A 23,517-nucleotide genomic window follows, 5' to 3' on the forward strand; every position below is an offset into this window, starting at 1 on the left:
GGTTGGGATTCCTGATGATGGATGCTGCTTTCCTGCAACAGTGTTTCATGTAGATGTGTTCAGTGGTTGGGAGGGCTTTACCTATGATGGATTCCAAGCTCCTTTAAGCTTTGGAGTCATGGAGAATGTAACAGGTACAGAACCTAGACAATGATGTCACCTCAGAACATTCCAAATTCTCTGGCAGAATAGCAAACCATACCAATCTCCTCTTCTGAGGAAACCTGAGTCTTCAGGCTCAGATCATCCTCAACCAACTTCAAGGATATTATTCATATGATTGATATACTCTTGAAGCAAGCAACTTTCTCCAACTTTATGAGAGGCAAAATACTGTATGTTAATAAATTATGTCTTCTTGAACAACATTTGCCATTTCTGTCAAATTAGAAATCCATACTGTTCAAAATAGACAGTCAGGATCTGAGAAGGCATTAAGCACCTCATGTTTCTACATCTGGAGCAGGTAGAAACCATTTGCAGACAGCAGGAGTGCATAGCCTCCAAAATACGTGTCTATCTGTCCCATCTGTGGCAGACTTTGTGGATCCCACAAAGGATTGTTCAGCATCCCCGGAAACCAGAGACGCTACTAATTATTCTCCACCTTGAGGGACTGTGCCAGAAAAAGTTACAGCCAGGGAATGCTAACTAATAATTCCAAGTTCCCTTGTTGGCTATTGGACAGAAAGCAGCCTTTAGGATCAGATGAAAGGACCCATCTGGTATGTGTGTAATGATACACCAATGACCTTGATGTTCGAGTGATCCACATCCTAAACTGCAAACCAGGTTTGCTTTATCATCAGCTACTCTTCATAGTCCTTGTGAACAGATATTTAACAAAAAATAGTGCCCGCTAGGTGGCTGACAATATTTTCCTCCCTCTCTCCGGTCCCCTTTCTACCAAGAACTATGTACTCTCTCCTTCCTCCATGCATCTGTTTAAATAGTGAATACTGATGACATCAGGGGAATTTGTCTTGAAACAGTAATTGAATCTGACACTGCAAGAGAGCTGGATTAACATGCGTGGTTGAAATTGAAGCAGCCTGGATTAATGACTACTGATGTTATTTCAGCAGTCTACACTGTTGCATTCTGCAGTAGCTCAAATAAAGCAGTCTCTCTGATTTTTATCCCAGTTTAAATAATTGTCTTTAAATCAGTAAACAACCACTGGAATGTTGATGTGAAATTAGCATTCACAATTGGCATTACAAGCAAATTCTTTACGTTTTGCAGAATGTTCTTTGACGTATTAAATGTCTGGTTAATATAATTGAGAATAGCAACAAAGGAATAGTTATCTACATTAGAAATGTGAATATTGATATATCAGTAGTCCTAATACAATGAATCTTTACAAATCCTGTTAAATTACAGTCTCAAGAGTGAGATATTTATGTAATGTATGTTTACTATCAGACAAAGATGTATATTACTTCTACCAGCAGCATCATAATGACATGACAGAGGAGATAAATTTCATCCTCCAGTTATGTTTAGGGTCAAACTTTCCTAGATTCCAGAATCAAGCAGAAAGAAAAAGTGTCTCCTCATTGGCTTGATGATGGCTATTCCCTCCTTTCTGTAATACAACCCCTGAAATCCCTACATTGTTTTGCCAGCCATGTCTACAGGTAGGCCTTCCATAAATACTGGAATCTCTCCACGCTCTTTAAAAACTGATTTGTGCTAGGCTGTCTGGCTGGATGTCAGTTTTTAACTGTCTGTGCTCTTCCAAAGTGTAGTAGGAGGTGGTGGTTACATTTAAACATTATATGTATATATTTTTAAGAATTAGTTTGCATGTCGATCTCCAGATCCAGTTTGACATTATCAAAGGCCCTTTGGTCTCACTCTGTTCTGCAAAAATCAGTCATAATTTTCTTCATTATCATCATCTCTCTAACTTTCCATGCCCGGACTCTCTATTTTCACATTCAAAGAAAAGTGAGTAGCTTCCCCACTTGTTCCAAAAGAGATTAATTTCTGGATTAGAATGTTTGGACATGGTTGCCATGAGTACCCAATTCAGATCTTCATCCTTTGCTTTTTCATTGTGAAAACTGAGTGTGCCTCCTGAATAGGAAGAAGTAGATAGGGCACATAATTTGAATATACTCTTGAGACTCCATTGTGATAAAATTTTAACTTTCACACTTTATGAAGCAGAAAATGGTTTCAGTTGTTACTGTCCTGGTATTCTTCTGTGTGTTCTTTTGAAATTCTGTCACAATTTTCCATTTAAATTTCCATTTAATTTATTTCAATTTCTTCAAGTGAACTAATAATTGAGAAGACTGTACAGTCTGTTGTTATTAAAAAAATAGAATCAGGTAAAGGCACTGAGGCAACAGATTTTGATCAGAATCTAGTGAAATGGGGTTAGTGGGGTCCTCTCTTTCGAAATGAAAACACACAATCTAGCATTGAGCATTGAAATTAGGACTGACATTATGTAGGTGGCCTTACTTGAGGTTCACCACTGAAACTGTGAGCCCTGCCTGCAATTGAAAATGAATCTCTGAGGCTCCTTGTGCTACTCAAGTCAAGGTATCATTGAAGGGATACTGTAGCCTTCACTTACATAAAGAATGCACACTGGTGGAGCAAAGCAATGTGACAAGTTTCAGCTATAACTTTCTAATTGGTTTCCGGTTTCATTGGAAAAAGACAGGGTGAACCCACCTGAAATGAAGACCTACACCTGATCACATGTCATAGAAACATGCCACATACTTCACATACCAACAATTACTTTTGAATTAGGGTAACAACTATGTAAAAGGTTAAGAGCAATATATGTAGTTAGTATGTTAGCCAATCTGTGCACAGGCAAAAAACATCAATTTTGCTTTACCCTTTGAAGGACAAGTGTTGCCCAGAATCCCAAGAGAAATCCCTGCTTTCCCCACAGTTATGGATATAACCAAGGAGTTGGGCAGCAGATATAACTTCATGGCTTGCACATAATTATGAGCAATTCTGTTCACAAAACAGAAACTAAGATTTTCTATGCATGCATGTTATATATACATGTACATGTTTGTATAATTCTCTGCTCTGCCATCGGGTTTGACTGGCGGGCTGATGCTTACTGCAGTGTTCCAGGTCCAGGAGCTAAAGTGGAAACTAAGTTAAACTTCAAGGGCGGTATGAGAAGATTTTGCAGGACTCATCAGGCTGAATTTTTTCAGGCTGTTGATTGGATACTCCCTGCAATGGTGCTGTGAAATTGTTTGTATCGTTGTGACCTGTAGGTGGACGAGGCTTCATTTCAATGTCTTTAAAAGAACTTCCGAGTTAGATCAAAGGATGGCGAGGGGAAACTAATAAAGGTGTACACAATTTTGAGACCTATAGGTAGGACAGATAATAGGAAACACTTTCCCTTAGAAGAGGTATCATAACTAAAGGGTATAAGTTTAAGTAGGTGTAAGAGGTTTGGGTATGAATTGAAGAAGAAACTTTTCTCACAGAAGTAGTTTGGGATCTGAAAAGTACTGCCTGCGTGAGTGGTGGAGGCAAGTCCTCTCACAACATTTATGAAGTATCTACTCATCTATGAATCACCAAGGTTTAGAAAACTATGGGCCAAGTAAATGTGATTCGTATAAATGATTACTTGTTGGTACGTTGGACCAAAGGGCCTGTTTTTGTGTTATGTAACCATGATTTTAATAACCTTCCATTCAAACCTGAATATTATCCAAAACTTCTGCCCCCTAATCCATTTGGCTCTCTCTGTTTCCATGAAAATCATGCTCTTGTTGAGTATTATTGCATAGAAACAAGCCATCCACTGTCTCTTCTAGTTGACACTTTTATTTTTAACTTGAACCCAGGCAGCTAAAATATAGTGAACATTAAGCAGATGCACAATTCTGCTTTCATTCAAAATCTACTTCCTAAAATGAGCTTCTGGATAATAACAAGGAGCTGATATATTTTTTTCTCTCTCTCCTCGTCCCTGTCTACCAAGGTCAACTGTAGCACCAATGTCACTGATGAAAGATTAGCTGGCTTAGCACAGGCCTCAAATTAGAGCTGGGATCTTCTCTGTAAGACTGTGTGCTACATCAGGCAGTGCTTATTTGTGCTGGGCTTAGGGACCAAACTGTTGCTAAGCCTTTTTATATCTTTACCTTGGTTAGTATGTTCATTTCTTTCCAATTTACTTTGACTTGAACAGACTAAAGTAAGTGATGAAATTGTTGACCCTTAAATGACCTTAAATGTGATTTTCATTATGCTATGTATTGTCATTTTAATACTCATTAATACAAGCTCACAGTATGAAAATAACTTCTCATAGAGCCAAAGGGGAAAATCGCTGGCTTTAATGATATTACAAATATAGTTAAGCAGGCCAGTTTTCTCTATTGCTTTTCATGGCAACTGGACTTTTTCAGCATATTAAATGCACCAATTGTACGAAGTGCTGGCACAACATTCACAAGGAATAGAGAAAATCAATAGCAGCATAGGCTCCAAGAAAAGAATAATATTGATTTTTGTGCCATCAATATTTTGGATCATTCCATCAACCTTTATATACCTGCTGTATCTTTGGCGACTAGTCATCAGAAATTAATCTGAGAAGGGTAGAGGTATTGACAACCACAACAATTCAGAGGGACAAAACATTTGTTTAGAACAACTTCAACAGATCAAATACATTTCAGAAATAACTCAAGATTTTAGATAGTGTAACTTTCTTAAAAGATTTTGTTTTTAGGTGTATTTACTACAAGAGCAACTGTTACCCATACATTTTTAGTTTGGCCAATTGGAGGCAACTCTGCCTTTCTCCATGTGGGAAATCTGGCCTGAAACTTCCAAGTGCCTATAGCCACAATCAAGAAGGAAGTCTGGATCCGAGAGTTAATTGTACAGATCTTAAAAGTGGTAGGAAAATTCCACTTGCAAACTTCCAGAGAAATTCATTTGAACTGGGGGAAAAAACATCGCTATTCTCTAACTTGAAAGTGGTTCAAAATTTTTCTCTTATATACTAAAAGTCTGAAGTTTCAACATGAAGAAAAATGTTAGAGTTGAGAGTTATGATAAAACGTTTGACAAAGATGATGAACTCATTTAAACACACAGTGTGATATATATCAACATGAGTGTTGCTGTAGTTCATAAAGATTTGCAGGCCTTTTTCATTTTCTATTGCTCCACTCTATTTGACACATTTTAACTTATTGGTGCTTTTCCTTAACCCCTGTCCAGTACCTTGCCTATTTTGAAGAAAAATTCTTCCCCTGTAGGAATAATTTCTTCTCTAGTCTGCATTTACCTTGATGAAAAAGAGCAACAATTTAAAATAAAACTGATTTAAAAAAATATCAACCCACTGTTTCTGCTGTATCCGTCTCCACTGATAGATATATATATATGATTGTGACTCCTTTCACAGTGGATTGAAGTAATTACAATAGATTCTTCATATAAGTACACCAAAATCCTGCTTTTATACCATTTGCAAGCAGTACCAGAAAAGCAGCAATTTATAAAGACCAACCTTTGTGGCATGTCCTTCTGTCTTCTACTGCTGTGTGGTAGAGCACCCTTGGCATAAGGGTTGTACTCTATCTTCATCATCTTCATCTGTGGGATAAGGTGAAGATTACATACAGTTAAAACCTGTCTCTTGACAGTATGAACCTGTAGAAAGCATGAGTCTCAAAAATTCATTAGAATAAATGACCAAGTAGCCACTCCTGACTCTGTACAGTTTGAAGAGATGGGGAAAGATTTGGTGATTTAAATATTACCAGGTATCCCACAATCAGATGTTTGATTGTCAGTTTTATCAATATGAAAGAATTAGGGAATAGGTTATTTCATGTGTTGTATTTCAAAACTGTAAAATTGCAAGAAAAAATTCATAGAGCATACATTAAATTTAGACAGGCTAGTTTATGGAGTGCTATTTCTCACCATCTTTTCAAACTAATACAATATGGCTTAGCTGAACTAAGATGGCATTATTCAAGGAAAGGTAATGGAGTTCTAACAGTATCCTAGCTAATATTTATTCATCAACCAAAGTCAGTAAAACAGATTATATTGGTCATTGGCCTATTGTTGTTTGTAAAATTCTGCTGTATGCAATTTACTCCCAGATTTCAACAATGACTACTTAAAATGCACTTTGTGGTTGTAAAGTGCTTTGGAAGATTCTTACTGCTATACAAGCACAAACTCTTTCTCTATTCATCCATTATTCCATTGGATCGCCTTAAGTAGAACGTGCTCATATTCTAGATTTGGATATATGAATAGATAAAGGCCAGTACAAAACTCTCATATATGAAAATTATGGAAAGCCTCCATAATTTCATGATATGCATTCCACATGTCAAAACAATGCACTGGCAATGCACATCACAAATTGATTTTAAAGTAGTAAATGTGGAGTTTTGTTTTAATCACCTGTGGCAATCAATTTCGATATTCATTTTACATGCACCAATTTCCTGCTTAAATTCTGGAAGCCTGACTGATAAAAATATATATTTATAAAGTCTCAAAATTTTAATCAAATAAATTACATCTGTTTGGTTAGTGTTATTAGACGAATGTGCCACCCATTACTTCCATAGTTAACAATGAAACAAATGATTGTTTGATGTACGGAGTCAGCTTTGATTCAGAGGCAGCACTTTTGAATCCATTGCTGTGTTCAATTCCCAGAACAGGTCCTGAATCACAAAGTCTAAACTGACATGTAATGGGTACGTAGAGGGAATGATACATCGTTGATGGTATCAACCTTGGGATGTAGCATCCACTCAATAAGGACATGCTAGATGGATTCCATGGCACTCTAAAGACTAGAGGAGTTATTACAGACGTTGTCCTGCCATACATTTCCCCTTGATCAACATTGCACCCGGCATTAATCTTAATGTTGTTTTTGCAATCACACTTATAAAATCAATATAATTACTATAACAATATTAAACAATCATTTGAAATTCCACACAATTACATGAAGACAGCAAATTTATAGTGTAAATTGCTGAATTAAAAAACACACCTTTTTGCTATGGTAGTGACCCACAGCTATAAACTCTGTTTCCGGGAAGCAGTATGTCCACGAACAAAGTTTAGACTTCAGTTGCTCAGCATTCTGAATCAAATGAATTCGGGGTCTGTACTTGTGCATTGGAGTCAGGGGAATCTGAGATGCACAAAAGAAGCAGAATTAGTAAAATGACTGACATTATTGAATAAAGATGGTGTTGAGTAATCAAGAAAACCCTTGATGGAACAACTTAGAGATTTTATTTGTTGACATAATGTATTTGACATTGTGGGTGATGGGTGGCTCATTATGTTGGAAATTTCAGATCTAGTAAATGATGTTATATGAAAAGCTTAGAACCAAAGTATTTATTATGTCAGCGCCATTCCAATGTCCTATATGTGTTTCTCCAAATATTGATACACCTTTATGATATCTTGTTCTAAAAGTTTTTTTGTATTTTTTGTCCAAAACTCAAAATTACCACTAAATTCTACTGACAATCTTAAATCACTTTTAGTGGTGAGTTGTTAATTATATAGTGTTGATGCAGTTACTCAGAGTTACCTAGCAAAAAAATATGCTAATAAAACTATATTGACACAAGAGATTCTGCAGATGCTGGAAACACACACGAGATACTGGAGGAATTCAGCAGGTCAGGCAGCATCTATGGAGAGGAATGTAGAAGAACTGCCAGTCCTGATGAAGTATCTCGGCCTGAAACATTGACTGCTCATTCTAATCCATACATGCTGCCAGACCTGCTAAGTTACTCCAGTATTTTAGGTGAATCATTAAAATTCTAAATAATACTATAAGTTTTCTGAATCCATGGGGATCCCTCATAAGTGGTAGCTGCAAGCAACATTGGTATTTTCAACATTGGTAGTGGGTCAGGTGAAATGCAAGTGTGAGTTTGTATATCTTGGAAATGCGAGAACATACTCATGTAAATAAATGCTGAGAGATGTGAATCAGCAGAGACCTTAAACATTTAAGGGTAAATGAAGGTGCCGGTGGCCACAAAATGTAAAAGAATACAATTGTAAAGAATTGATGATACATCTGATTTACAAAATAATGATTGGGCCATAGTTAGATGTTCAGTGCCACTCATGGAAAGACATGAAAGGCACAGATAGTGAACAGTAGAGTTTGAACTAAAGAGAGATGAGAAAATAGGATTAGGATTGAATTGTAGTATTCCAGTGATTTCCAGTGAAGCAGGAAAGGCTATGAGAAAATTTCAGAGCTTTCTAAAATCATGTTAGAATGTAGTGAATGGGGGCAATTTTCTTCTTCCTATGTTGGAAAGTTGATGTTTTAAATGGAGGAGGTATTTTAAATTACGAGAAGAGTGAAGATAGTGGTATTAGAATTCTGAATTATTTTTCCACAGTATATGGTTAAGTAGCCCATTGAACCTATCAGGGAAATTTCAATATATATTTGAAACTGAAATGAAATCGGAATTCATTTGATGTCCACGCATTGAACTGTATTAACTACTGGGAAATGGTTCACCAAACTATAAGTGGTAATATCCCTCCCCCCACACCCTTCTTGCTTTTTCAGCTCAAGAAAGCACTGAAGGCCAATTCTAACACTGTCATTTCGGCTTTTGGTAAGGTCAGCCAGCTCAGCACAAAGCAGCAATCAAACCTTCATCTTAATGGCTCGGAATCACACCTGCCAGGATGTTTAACCATTGAAGGAACTGTGAACCTGTACCTTTTCGTTTGATGCAGTGCTAGTCAAACTACAGTGTCACAGACACCATGGAGAAAGCTGTCCATTCACCAGCATCTGTGCCATCTCTCATGAGCAGCAAAATTAGAACAGAAGGACAAAATCTACCTGTCCCCAGGATATAACACTGGAAAGATCTTTTCAACACTTTTCAATTTATATTAATTATGTCTGTAATAGCACTACAAAAATATGTAACTTGATTAGTAAAAGATGGGATTATTAGTATTCAAAAGGCAGTAAAATAGCGGTCAAATATCACAAGTGATGAGCAGTTCTGACTGTCAGGGTAATTACTGGCTGGTTTGTCGGCAATCTTCTCGTTACAAAAGAACTCCATTAGCTAACCGCAGGGAAAATAGTTACACCTGCCATTTTGGTTCAATACATACAAAAATAACTGTGACACTTTACAGCATTAAACTGGGCTCCCTGCTGCTTTGTCAATTGTGAGGATTCCCGATCAGTCTGCATGTGGCATTCTGAAAAGTTCCACCTGCCAGTTAGGTTAGACACAAATGTTTTAGACTCTGATCTGAAAGCTTCAATGTGCTACAAAAAATACTACCCACTTATTTAAAATAGTTCCCAGTTCTAAAAATGCAAACCAAATATATATTTTAAGATGCTCAAAAGAAATATTCTGTAATGCAATACCTTCCTGTAAAGTATAGAAATTAATTTTCACAATTTTATAGAGTTATCTAGTGTGCACACTCAAAGAAAATTACTCAGCTAAAAGCACTTGCTGTGAATTCTGACAGTTAATGGGTACCTCATTAAGTCCCATCATTCAACCAATTCAAAATCATCTTTGCACCTTCAACTTTCCTGCCAAGAATCTAATTTCACACGAGCTATTCTGAATGATGTCATAGCAGAAGAGTTTGAGTAAGAATCAACTTGTGTTATCACTGGAACAATCCAATATGCAGAAAAGGGTGACATATTTTGACAATAAGATTGAAGGGTCTTTAAGGATTTTTAAACTGAGTGCAATAATTTCAATAATCAGCCTGTTAAATGTCAGAATTTTAAAACATTTTTTTCCATTAGTAATTCGGGCTGGAGATTTGTATAAGAGGAACACTTTGCTGGATACTCTTAGAATGCTAGAGTGCAAAATGATATCAAATTCACACAAATAATTCACCAGTTAATTTTTGATCCTAAGCCCCATAAGGCTATATGGTACAACTGTTTAGAACTGCCTTTGTGTAATGAATATAGCTTTCCTTTAAATTGAAACAATCTGATTTCTATATGCAGTACTACAGAAGTAAATCAGAGTCTCATAATTCCCAACTTCCACAGCTCAAAATTCCCTTCATTCATCAGCCACTCGAACAATTATACATTATTCATCTCAAAAGTTATCTGGGATGTGCTCGCAATACTGATCTGTGGGAGCATTGAAGCTGGACCTGATCCTAACCTTAACCTCATTGTATATCCAAACTGTCCAGCAATGGTTTTTCCTGGTCATGAGCCTAGGACCTGCTCGTGTTATGAAGCATAGCTACCTCAGCAAAGACTAAGGCCAGAACTAGCAATTTATCGACTTTAAATGGATCAATTCTAGACAGTGAATTTAGCAACCAAGCTGGTAAGAAACTATGGATAGATGGGAAATTAATGTACTGTATGGTCATTTTGAAATTAGGAGGGTAAAAATGTATCCATGCTTGGCCTGAGTGGATAGCAATGAACTACCACAAAGCTGCTTTCCAACAACACAGTAGGGTTTTTCTAGCATGAAGTAATTGTAATATATGTACAAAGCAGATGTGTGACTTGGAGGATTCTGGTGTTCTCATCCACCTATTGCCCTTGGCCCTTTTGTTAGTAGAGGTTACCTATCTAGGAGGCTTTGCCAAAAAGCAAAATAATCTGCCAAATTGCTGAATATTGTTGCCTTCTCAGTGAACAGTCCCTATTCTGACCTTAAACCAGAAGGAAGATCACTGACAAAGGTGATTAGCTTTAGATACTTTCTTCAGGAATTATTGCAAAGTTGCTCTAGGCCTTAAATGATTTCAACCTGATAATCTTGACCATGTGCCATTTTGTCAGACATATTAATTGGTTTAAACTATACTTCTTAGTGTAGTGGACAACTGCAGTCACCTGTCTGTTGTCAACTGCTATCTCTCTCTACCTGAATCAGGGCTGATACATCTCAATGGAACTGAAGAGAGTGAATGTGAGGAGATTAAGTGTGCATCATCATACTATTGAAGAATGTTTCTTTCACGTTACTAATGATTGCAATTAGTGCGATAGGTTTCTTAAATGATCTGGCCACATTTGTACAATTGCATATTCTTTCAAGAATCAGCAGATTCTGGAATGGTTCTGGAGGACTAGAAAATTTCAAGTGTCACGCCACTCTTTAAGAAGGGAGGAAGGCAAAAGAAAGGAATCTATTGGCTAGTTAGCCTGACTTCAGTGATTGGGGAGATGTTAAAGTCCATTATTAAGGATGAGTTTACAGGGTACTTGAAGGCACATGATAAAATACGGCCGTAGTCAGCATGGTTTCCTCGAGGGAAAATCTTGCCTGACAGATCTGTTGGAATCCTTTGAGGAAATAATAGGCAGGATAGACAAAGGAGAATCAGTGGATGTTGTGTACTTGGATTTTCAGAAGGCTTTAAACAAGATGCCACACATGAGACTGCCTAACAAGATAAGTGCCCAAAGTATTACAGGAAAGATACTAGCATTGGCCGACTGACAGGAGGCAAAGAGTGGGAATAAAGGGGGCCTTTTCTGGTTTACTGCTGATGACTAGTGGTGTTCCACTTGGGTTGGTATTGGGACCGCTTGTTTTCATTTCACGTTATATGTTACTGATTTGGATGATGGAATTGATGGCTCTGTGGCCAGGTTTGCAGACGATATGAAGGTAAGTGAAGGGGCAAGTAATGTTTAGGAATCATGGAGTCTGCAGAAGGACCTAAATAGATTAGGAGAATGTATTTAGTGGCAGATGGAATATCGTAGGAAAGTGTATGGTCATGCATTTTGGTAGAAGGAATAAAAGCATAGACTATTTTCTAAATGGGGAGAAAATTCAAAAATCAGAGGTGCAGAAGGACTTGGGAGTCCTTTGAAGGATTCTCTACAGCTTAACTTTCAGGTTGAGTAAGTGGTAAGAAAGCCAAATCTGATGCTGAGGTATTATAAGGCATTGCTCAGACAGCACTTGGAGTATTGTGAGCAGTTTTCAGCCCCTTATTTAAAAATAGATGTGCTGGCATTGGAGAGGGTCCAAAGGAGATTCACGAGAATGAAAAGCAAGACACATAAAATGCTGGAGGAACTAAGGAATGAAAGGGTTAATATACGAGGAGGGTTGATGGCTCTGGGCCTGTACTTGCTGGAGTTCAGAAGAATGGGGGAGCACTCTCATTGAAATCTATCAAATTTTGAAAGGCCTAGATAGAGTGAATGTGGAGAGGATGTTTCCTATAATGGGTGAGTCTAGGATCAGAGGACACAGCCTCAAAATAGAGGGATGATAGAACAGAGATAAGGCCAAATTTCTTTAGCTAGAGGCTGCTGAATCTGTGGAATTTATTGCCATGAACGGCTGTGGAGGCCAAGTTATTGAGTATATTTAAAGTGGAGGTTCATAGGTTCTTGATTAGATAGGGTGTCAGGTTACAGAGACAAGGCAGGAGTATGGGGTTGAGAGGGATAATAAATCAGCCATGATGGAATGGCGGCGCAAACTTGATGGGCTGAATGGCCTAATTCTGCTCCTTTTTCTTGTTACTCAGGGATTAAAATCCCTGAATATTTTCAACATTATCAGATGGATATTGATCTTGTAGCTTGTCTGGTGCAGCAGTAGGCTGCGGGACATAGAAATTTAACTAATAATATGGCTTCCAAAACCTCACGCCTTCTTCTTAGGCATTACTTTGGAACGGAGAATGATTGCTTGTACTCCAGCTTTGTGATTTTGAAGTGGCTGATGAGGCCAACATGGACATGCCTTCTTTTCAATACTACCACTAGGGAGTTGGTACAAGAGTCCGAAGACCCACAGTCCAGATTTTAGGTACAGCTTCTTCCCCTCCACCATCCGATTTCTGAACTGTCCATAAACCATGAACATCACCACACTATTCTCTTTTGTACTATTTATATATTCATATTATAACTTATAAACTGCATGTAAGGCTGTCAGAAAAAGACTAATTTCCCGACTTATGTCAGTGACGATAAAGCTGAGTGTGGTTCTGATATGGAGCAGGAGTTGCCCAATGCTAGGTGGTAGCTTGAGAACAGATATGCCAATTCTGCTGCTCGTGCGGGGCTTCCAAATGGATCAACACATGGACTTGAGGTTCTCAATGTCATTCAAATGCTCCTTTACCACTTTGAGCAGTCATGGGCCAGGTATTCCCAGAGTCCAATGCTGAACTAGATTTTTTCCCTTACTTTGGTAGATTTGCTACTTCAGTTTTGTGTAGCTTGTTTTTCAAAGGACCTTTGAAATACTGGTTTTAAAATCGGGATTTCCAACATCTGCAGATTTTCTCTTGTTTTTAAAATCTGTGTTATCTTTCCTCTGCTTTTTCATTTTGTTTCAACCTGTTGTCATTGGCCTGAATCAGTTGAGATGTGTTACTTGGTTTATTCAGGCAGTTTCCCCTATAAGTAAGGACATAATTGTAGCATAAGGAAGACCAAAGCACGGGAGTTTAAAATGGGTCAGAGATACTTTTATATGCCTTGATCCAAACTGTACTTGATGATGAACTACTTCCCCCTCCCCACCATTGTATGATCATGGGAATTTGATTAATGAAGAAGAAACAGAAAATTTCATAAATGACTAATTTTCACCTGAGCACATAGTTTTGCAGTCTGCTCACACAAAATAAACAGAACAATTAATGCCATTCTTGTCACCTCTGCAAATGCCAACTCAAGTGTTCACTTAAATGCTTGTTAAATTTTCATTGGCCGGACAGCACAGCCAGTAATGTAAATGTCATGTTTCTATGGTCTCTAGTTCTAATGTAAAAAAAAGGATAATTTGTCTCTTAAGAAAACATCATTTTGATGCCAAAGCAATATATACGGGAAGTTGTGATGGTAGGCCAAGAACAATGGGTGCCAGAGCAGAGGTGGTGGATGGCAATACCAGACATTAAAGAACATTATTCTAAGAAAACAAGTTTTCATTTTGTTATACGTCACATTGTATCTTATACCTAAAATAATACAGGTTAAAAAGAATCATGTCATCCGCAGCCAATGCTCGAATTAAAAAGTACTGCTTTCCTTGCTACCAAAACAAATATAAAGTCTGCCATAAGTTTTAAATGAAATCAGGTCCACTTTATGAGAAAATAATGCATAGTCAATCAGTTGTGACTTCACCGTGTTGCTGAAATCCAGTGTTTCAGCAGAACTCACGCATTCCGAAACATTGGCAAACAAGCCAAAACTGGCATGCAGGAAAGGAATTGTTTAAGACGGAGAGTTGTACGGACCACTGTGTCCTCACCAAGTGTGAAACAGCCATTTACACCAACCCTACACAAGCATCATTTGATTGTCCCCACATCCTGATTCTCTCTCCCACTCATTTCCATATTAGGAGCAACTTACAGCAGCCAATTAGCCACCAACTCCCACATGTGGGAAGAAACAAGAGAACCCGGAGAGTGCTCTCACAAGGAGAATATTCAAATTCCGCACTGAAGGTCATGATAGAGCCTGGCAAACATGAGGAAATCTGCAGATGCTGGAAATCCAGAGTAAAACACACAAAATGACTAATTTTCACCTGAGCACATAGTTTTGCAGTCTGCTCACACAAAATAAACAGAACAATTAATGTCATTCTTGTCACCTCTGCAAATGCCAACTCAATGTAAGTGCTCAGCAGGCCAGGCGGCATCTATGGAAAAGAGTAAACAGTCGACATTTTAGACTGAGACCCTTCATCAGGACTGGACAGGAAGGGGGAAAGAGTCTGAGTAAGAAGGTGGGGGAGAGGGGAGGAAGAAGTAGAAGGAGGAAGTGATAGGTGAAACCAGGAAAGGGGGAGATGGTGAAGTAAAGAGTTCAGAAGTTGTTTGGTGCAAGAGATAATGGCCTGGAGAAGTGGGAATCTGATGGGAGAGGACAGAAGACCATGGAGAAAGGGAAGGGGTCAGAGCACCAGAGGGAGGTGATAGTCAGGTAAGGTGAGAAGATGTGAGAGGGAAACGGGAATGGGGAATGGTGAAAGGGGGCAATACCAGATGTTCGAGAAATCAATGTTCATGCCATCAGGTTGGAAGCTACTCAGACGGAATATAAGGTGTTGCTCCTCCAACCTGAGTATGGCCTCCTAGAGGAGGTCACGGACTGACATGTCGGAATGGGAGTGAGAAGTGGAATTAAAATGGGTGGCCACTGGGAGATCCTGCTTTTTCTAGCAGTCTCAAACTTTTCTGGTAGGTGTTCGGCGAAGCAGTCTCCCAATCTACTTTGGGTCTCATCGATATACAGGAGGCCAAACCAGGAGCATACCAGTAGATGACCCCATCAAACTCGCAGGTGAAGTGTTGCCTCGCCTGGAAGGACTGTTTGGGGCCCTGAATGGCAGTGAGGGAGGAGGTGAGTGGGCTTGTTGGAGCAGAGGGGCAGCCCCTCCATGAGCCTGCCACTGTGCTGCCCACATATCACTGGTTTACTTAGTGATTGTTACTATCTTTGTACATGAAGAGGAGATGGAAGCAAAATCAACTGCAAGACCATGAGAAATGACAGGGCAGTATGATATGGAGAGCAAGCTGTTGCTCTTGCAGCAGACTCCCCCACTCCATGCAGTGATGAATCTAAAAGAATGGCAGAGGTCGATACAGTTTGGCGCTTAATGCAGGAGTGCCTTATTGGGGTTTACTCCCAAAGCCTCCCCATGAGTGGGTGTAGTCGCAAGGCAGTGGAGGTTTGAGATCAGAGTTTTCCTTCTCCTAGGTGTGCTGCCTACCAAGGCTGATGAGCTCCATCTGCCTGAAGTGGCTGGTTTTAAGTCACCAGTAACCTGCCTTTGCCCCTTCTCCTGTCAGTAGCAATGGTTCCACTGGGCTTAGTAGCTTAGCCACATGTAAAGACCAAGAGCTGGAGTTGGTTGTCAGAGGCTATTTGAAGTGCATGCCATTGTGAACATTTACTAGCAAGAGGGAGCTTATCCCCACTATCAGCTATGACAACCTTAAGGAAACTGTTTAATATCACTTTAGGATTTGTTTCAATTATTTATTGTTTACTTTTAATTACAGTTCTGATGAAAATATTGAATTTCCAAAATATTTTTAAACACTCTTCAGTCCGTTTATTAAAGTATCTAAATTCCTAAGGTGCATAATCCTAGTCCATAAATTTCTATCTAAAATCCATAGGTGTACTCCCACCTTTCAGGCAGGTGGGGCTCGTCAGCCTTGGACAGCAACCCGCCTAGGAGAAGGAAAACTCTGATTTTAAACCTCCGCTGCCTTGCAGGCATACCCACTCATGGGAAAGGCTTCGGGAGTAAACCCTGAGGAAGAAATCCAGAGCCGGGGTCCCTAAGGCAGTTTGATGTTGTTTACCGGTTCTTCAGATCTTCCCGCCCAGGCTTGTGCCCTAGAGAGGACACAGTCCAGCAAAGGCGCAAACCTATGATCCCCTGGGATCGATGGCTACCTACTACTCCCACCTAATGGGTACCACAAGCCACCAAATTGAGGTTCAAGGTTATTGTCGCTGACTTGTGCATATATACAACCAAATGAAACAGTGTTCCTCTGGATCACAGTGTATCTACAATACATACAGTATATCACACACTGCACATAAAACAAAATACAGTGGATTCTGGTTATTTGGGACACATCAGACCAGTATATTCTGCCCCAATTAAACGGCTGTCCCAATTAGCTGAAATTTCATGGAAATAGTTAAAAAAGGGGGAAAAATATACATAAGAACATGATAGCGTACACTGTATGAATTCCTCCATCAATAACTATTAGCAACTAATACACAGCTTTCTAATTTGTTCCGTATTTAATGTAAAACGCAAATTGTTACTCAGTTAATTTAAAGTGTATGAAGTGCGCAGCAAACGGTAAACAGCTCTCTGTCCTAGTGGCAAGTCCTCAGTGGTGGCAGGGTATTCATTAGTCTCACAGCCTGAGGGACAAAGCTGTTACCCAGTCTGCTGTTCCTAGTCCTTATGCTCCTGTACCTCCTTCCTAACACTAGTGGGTCAAAGAGATTGTGGGATGGGTGGTAGGGATCCTCAACAATGTTTTGGGCCCTCATGTACAACACTCCCAGTAAGTGTCACAAATAGTGGGGAGGGAGGCCCAGGTGATCCACTTGACGATTTTTACTATCCTCTGTAGGGTCTTGTGGTCTAATGTCATGCAGTTTCTAAACCACACAATAATGCACTCTCAATCGTGCTCCTGTAGAAAGTCTTTACAACAGGGGCGGGGAGCCTTGCATGCCTCAATCTTTAGAAAATGTAGACCCTGCTGTGCCTTCTTGACGAGTGAGGAGAAGTTGTGGGTCCAGTTAGATCTCTAATATTGAGCCAGAAAAGTTGTGAAGGGCCAGTCAGTGCTGAATTAGGATGTTAATTTCCAGACAATGTCACAACCAATCAATCAATCGGTGTTCATCATCAATCAATGAACCTTTGCAGAGGACATCTGGTTGATTATACTCTATTCTTGGTTGGTGCAACTATAACGAAAACCAATTTCCCTCAGGATCAATAAAGTATGACTATGACAATGATAGTAGGGACAAGATAGAACACGGTGCACTGCCCTCCAGGAGCAGATAGCCAGTGACAAGTACAAATTTAGGCACTAGATAATGTTCGTTTAGGTGAGGACTGCTTGCAGCCATAGAATTATCATGAAATTGGAACTGGCTCTTTTAACAGGAGAGAGTAAAGAAATGAGTATAAGTACCACAAACAATATTGTCTTGTAATTTTGAAACGAGAGACTCACCATTCCTTTGTTGTCGGTCCCATTTGTTGTGCAGATCTTGAGCAGTTTGAAAGTTACGGGCTTGTCGTTTAGCTCAGCTCCGAGGGCAGGTGTATCTGAGTGGATATAAACTCCACTTGATTGCTATACAATTTTCAGGAGGAAAACAGAAATAGTTGAGAAGCATATAGTTGAAGAATAGAGTAACACAAATCCTCCCCATCAGTTTGTTCAGATACATACCCATGGTTGATCTCATGGGAGTGAAATTTCCAAGACCAGATGACCTGCAACCCAGTGTTTTGTAAATGGTAATTAAAGAGAGAGTGGAGGCATCTTCCAAAATTCTAAAATAGGTCCCTCAGGCCATGGATTGCAACCTCAATTCATTGAATTCTTGTACTTTCTCAATATTTCATTAAAAGACATAATTGTTTCACCATTAGTACTTTGACACTTGTGATACTGCTATTGCTTGCGTTCAAGTCCCTCTGGTAGTCTCACTGTCCTGCCACTCCTGGCTCTGACTAACTTATGCTATTGTTAGGTGCTTAGATTAGTTAGTTTCATGAAAATACTGGATATCAGGTCCATTAGGTGTCATCATGATCATCATTATGTGCCGGGTCCTATGATGTGGGTGATCATGGTCTTTGACTATGATTGTTCTTGGCAAAATTTGTCTTCGATAAATGGTTTGCCATTGCCTTCTTCTGTGTGGGAAATCTATCTACTTCAAGTGGAATGTTTGTGGTATTTCCATTTCAGCCTTTCAAAGGCATCTGCCTTCAGGGGAAGGTCGACTCAGACCTTGAGAGGCCTGCGTTGGGCATTTTCATGCCTTACAAGGTGCAGATTGGAAGTCTGTGTGGGGCACCATTCCTCGCACAGACACTAGAGCAATGTGTGGTTAAGTGCCTTGCTCAAGGACACAAACACGCCGCCACAGCTGAGGCTCGGACTAGCGACCTTCAGATCACTAGACGAACGCCTTAACCACTTGGCCAGGTGCCTTCAAAATGAATTTATATCAAACTAATTGGATAGTGGTGGGTGCGTGGAACCCAATGTCAGGGGTGGTGATAGAGACAGATACATCAGAGACACTGAAGGAACTCCTAGGTAGGCGCATGGATGATAGAAAAATGGAGGACTATGTAAGAGGGAATAGTTAGAGTGATCTTAGAGTAGGCTAAAAGTTCGCACAACATCGTGGGCCAGAGGGTGTTCTCTGCTTTAACGTTCTATGTTTTAGAATTCCATGCTTTGTAATACCAGCAATGTAATACGGTTAGCTGATTTTTAGTTACACGGTGGTTGTAAATTCCTCAGCTTCTTTGCCCTTGCTACTTTCCTCCCCCAATGCCCGCTCAACCTACCATTGTCAACCAGTCCGCCTCACTTGAATAAAGAGTTGTTCATTCTTTTATCTCACCTGCTGTCGAGCTGGTGCAGATGGGCACCAGCCCCGCTCCTCTGTGTAGGAGTAGCGCTGATCACTGCTTGATTCCATATCCACCATAAGTGTGTATGACTTTTCTGGATCTAAGCCATGTAGCGTGATGACAATAGGGGGGAACAAACATCTGTGGATTAAAATAAATACTGAATTCACTCTGCTTGCAAAATACTAAATGTGTGTAAAACATAACTGTTTCTTTGTAACATAATTTATTTCTTGACCTATCCCCAGAAATTTATCAGTCTTTGTTTTGAATGAATTCAGTGAATGAATCTCTACAGCCATCCAGGACAGGATTTGAAAGAGTCACCATCCTCTGAACAAAGACCTTTCTTCTTCTCTCACTGTTAAGTAACTTGCCTTTTATTTGGATAGTGTGGCCCCTGAATTTCTACTCCTCAGCAAGGGAAACCTCACCCTTCCATCCATCTTGCTAAACCCTGTAAGAACATGTTTCAATGAAGTCACTTCTCATTCTTTTAAATCTGAGAGATTAAAGGCTATTCAATCTCTGCTCAAGGGGCAAGCCTGCCATCCTTGGAACCAATCTGCTGAATTTTCTTTGTACTGTTTCTATAGCAGAAAGATTTTAGGTAAGGAGACCAAAAATATACACAGCATTTCACCTGCAGTCTCACCATGGCCCTATATAATTTCAAAAAGACACCTTTGCTGTGAGGCATGTTAGTTTTCAGCTATTTGGGTTCCTTTGAGCATTAATGCTTTCCAGTGTAATCAAAAAGCCTTCCAAAAATCTAATTAATTGTTTTCCCTGGTCATATTGACAAAGACATAGTCAAACAATTTATGACACTTTGGTTTTCTGTACCAGCATACCTGATCCAACTTTGTGCAACCTTGAACTGGTTCTTTTTGCTGAGTTTGATGTCTGTGTTGGAAAGGATACTGGAAAGATGTGACTGACATGGAAAAATGGACTCCAGTGAAATCCTTCCTGATGAAATGCTGATAACTTGGCACTTAGCATAACCAACAGTGGCAAATATCAGCTTTAGCTTTGTCACCTCCCATCCTCATCTAAATTAATTCCGAGCCCAACATCATGATGTATTCTTCTTCCTCCACCTCTGCCTCCTTGCCCATTTCTCCGGTCAAAAGTCTTTTACCACAGACTGTGGACTCTTTCTTCAGACTCCACAATTCATGATTCATCTGAACTCTTCCCACAACATACATTTGTTTCTCTTACCACAAGTGTTCCCAAACCTCCTCCATGCTTCCAGCATCTTCTCTTTATTCAGAGTGCCAGTTTGTAATTTTACAATATTCTAAGTTGTGGCTAAATCAGGGTATAGAGAATCATCAGAATTTCTAAAGCACAGGATTCTGAATGCTTTTTTAACACTCAAGCTGTTATTATGTGAAGTATTTATGCTCAATGTGTCTCTATCCCTGTACCACTTTTAAAATTGTGGCCTCTGATTGATATTCCTTCTCTTCACGCTCCTTTCTGAAATGAACCACTTCACATTTTTCAGTTGCCATTTGTGTCTGTTTATTCCACTCTCTATCTATATATCCTCTTGAGGTCTGCCACTATCTTCCTCACAGTTTTATGTGATCTGTACACTACAGTCCAAGTCCTTCATGCATATTGAGAAAAGTAGTGGTCTTGGTAATGACCCCAGAGAGTGCCATTGTATATTACCAGTCTCCTTTTAATTAATATACAAGTACACAGTGTTATCAAAAGGTTCTGCTTCAGTGATTGTAATACATTTGTAAATTTTATTCAGAGCTTCTGTTCAGAATCTCCATCCAAATATGGTTAATGATGTGAAGTATTTGAAACTGTTTTAAGAATGAAGTTTGGAATATAAAGTTAAAGAAAAAAGTGCTGCTGATTCAAAGTAGCCTGTTAAGATATTTTAGAAGACATAAAAGTCTGATCTGATATATTTATTTTCAGCCACATATTCAGTTCTCTCACCTTACTCATTAACCACAGGTGCTTATTTAATACAAAAAACACTTGTACACTGATTTTGCTTTCAAGGTGAGATTGAGAGGGGTACAGGAGCAAGAGAACCTTCAGTCAGAGAAAATGAAAGAAATGCTAAAGGTTATTTTTTCCCCTTCCCTTCTCTATATCTGCTCAGGTAGGACAGTAGAGATGCCAGGCAGGATAGTGGAATGCTCCTATTGTGGGATGTGGGAAGGCAGGGAGTCCTCCAGTGCCCCTGACGACTACAACTGCGAAAAGTGCATCCAGCTGCAGCTTCTAACAATCCGTGTTAAGGAATTGAAGCTGGAACTGGATGAACTCCAGATCATTCGGGAGGCTGAAGGGGTGATAGACAGGACATATAGAGAGGTGGTTACACCCAAGGTGCAGGACACAGGAAACTGGGGGACAGGAAGGGGAAAGAGGAAAGGGGTTAAGGAGCCAGTGCAAAGTAACCCTGTGGCCATCCCCCTCAATAAAAGGATACTGTTGGGGGGGGGGGCAGAAGTCACAGTGGTCAGGCTCCGGCACTGAGTCTGCCTCTGTGACACAGAAGGGAAAGGGGTGTTGTGGTGACAGGGGATTTGTTAGTTAGGGGAATAGATTGGAGGTTCTGTGGGCGAGAACGTGATTCTCAGAAGGTATGTTGCCTCTCGGGTGCCAGAGTCCGGGATATCTTTGACTGAGTTCTCAGCAACCTTAAGTGGGAAGGTGAATAACCAGATCATGGTCCATGTAGGTACCAATGACATGGGTAGGACAAGGGATGAGGTTTTACATAGTGTGTTAGGTGCTAAGTTAAAGGGCAGGGCCTCCAGTCATGTGAGACCAGAACAAGGAAGATTATAAGGTTTAATACATGGCTAAGGAATTGGTGTAGGAGGGAGGGCAGAAGATTGTTATCACTTGGTTCTCTTCGAGGGAAGGTGGGAACTGTAAAGAAGAGACGGTTTGCACCTGAACTGGAGGGGGGAACTAATATCCTAGCAGGAAAGTTTGTCAGTGTGGGGTTTAAACTAGAGTTACAGGGGGATGGGAATCAGGGTGTCAGAACAGTTAGTGGAGAGGTTGTGAAGGCAGATGTTGGTAAGACCTCAGACAAAGATAGGAATCAAGAGCTTGAGTATGGTGTGACTAGTGTCCTGAGTTATATATATTTCAATGCAAGAAGCATCAGAAAGGTGGACAATAGTGCTGAAGATGAGGTAGCTGGTTTACAAACTGAAGCAATGTGCAGTGAGGAGAGGCTGTTGATAGGGCAAAATTGCAGTCAACAGGATGAGTTGCAATGTAGAAGGCGGACAAAATCGAAAAGGGCGAATACAGGACTGAAGGTTGCTGAACTTGTAGCACAGTTACAGATTGGTATGATGTTGTGGGCATCACTGAATCGTGGCTGAAAAAACATAGAAATATAGATAGCCTACAGCACAATACAAGCCCTTCGGCCCACAATGCTGTGCCAAACATGTCCTTACTTTAGAAACTACCTAGGGTTACACATAGCCTTCTATTTTTCTAAGCTCCATGTACCTGTCCAGGAATCTCTTAAAAGACCCTATTGTATCTGCCGCCACCACTGTCGCCGGCAGCCCATTCAATGCACTCACCACTCTCTGCATAATAGACTTACCCCTGACATCTCCTCTGTACCTACTTCCAAACACCTCAAAACTGTGCCTTATTGTGTTAGCTATTTCAGCCCTGGGAAAAAAGCCTCTGACTATCCACATGATCAATGCCCCTCATCATCTTATATACCTCTCATCCTCCATCGCTCCAAGAAGAAAAGGCCGAGTTCACTCAACCTATTCTCATAAGGCATGCTCCCCAATCCAGGCAACATCCTTGTAAATCTCCTCTGCACCCTTTCTATGGTTTCCACATCCTTCCTGTAATGATGCGACCAGAACTGAGCACAGTACTCCAAGTGGGGTCTGACCAGGGTCCTACATAGCTGCAACATTACCTCTCGACTCCTAAACTCAATCCCATGATTGACGAAGGCCAATGCACTGTATGCCTTCTTAACCACAGAGTCAACCTGCGTAGCAGCTTTGAGTGTCCTATGGACTTGAACCCCAAGATCCCTCTGACCCTCCACATTGCCAAGAGTCTTACCATTAATACTATATTCTGCCATCATATTTGACCTACCAAAATGAACCACTTCACACTTATCTGGGTTGAACTCCATCTGCCACTTTTCAGCCCAGTTTTGCATCCTATCAATGTCCCGCTGTAACCTCTGACAGCCCTCCACACTATCCACAACACCCCCAATCTTTGTGTCATCAGC

At 40.0% G+C, this 23,517-nt stretch overlaps 1 protein-coding gene across 1 annotated transcript in view; it reads right to left on the minus strand.

Moving 5' to 3' along the window:
• Positions 1-23,517, minus strand: part of fam222aa (family with sequence similarity 222 member Aa) — a 215,570-nt gene that overhangs the window by 173,210 nt on the left and 18,843 nt on the right. The window contains exons 2-5 of the mRNA XM_072247685.1: positions 19,226-19,376; positions 17,812-17,934; positions 7,055-7,198; positions 5,534-5,619 (exon numbers count right to left, since the gene is read on the minus strand). Coding sequence (XP_072103786.1) covers positions 5,534-5,619; positions 7,055-7,198; positions 17,812-17,934; positions 19,226-19,376 — 504 coding nt within the window. The remainder of the gene's footprint in view (positions 1-5,533; positions 5,620-7,054; positions 7,199-17,811; positions 17,935-19,225; positions 19,377-23,517) is intronic.

This window comes from Mobula birostris, chromosome 31 (genome assembly GCF_030028105.1).
Source record: "Mobula birostris isolate sMobBir1 chromosome 31, sMobBir1.hap1, whole genome shotgun sequence".
Lineage (NCBI taxonomy): Eukaryota > Metazoa > Chordata > Chondrichthyes > Myliobatiformes > Myliobatidae > Mobula > Mobula birostris.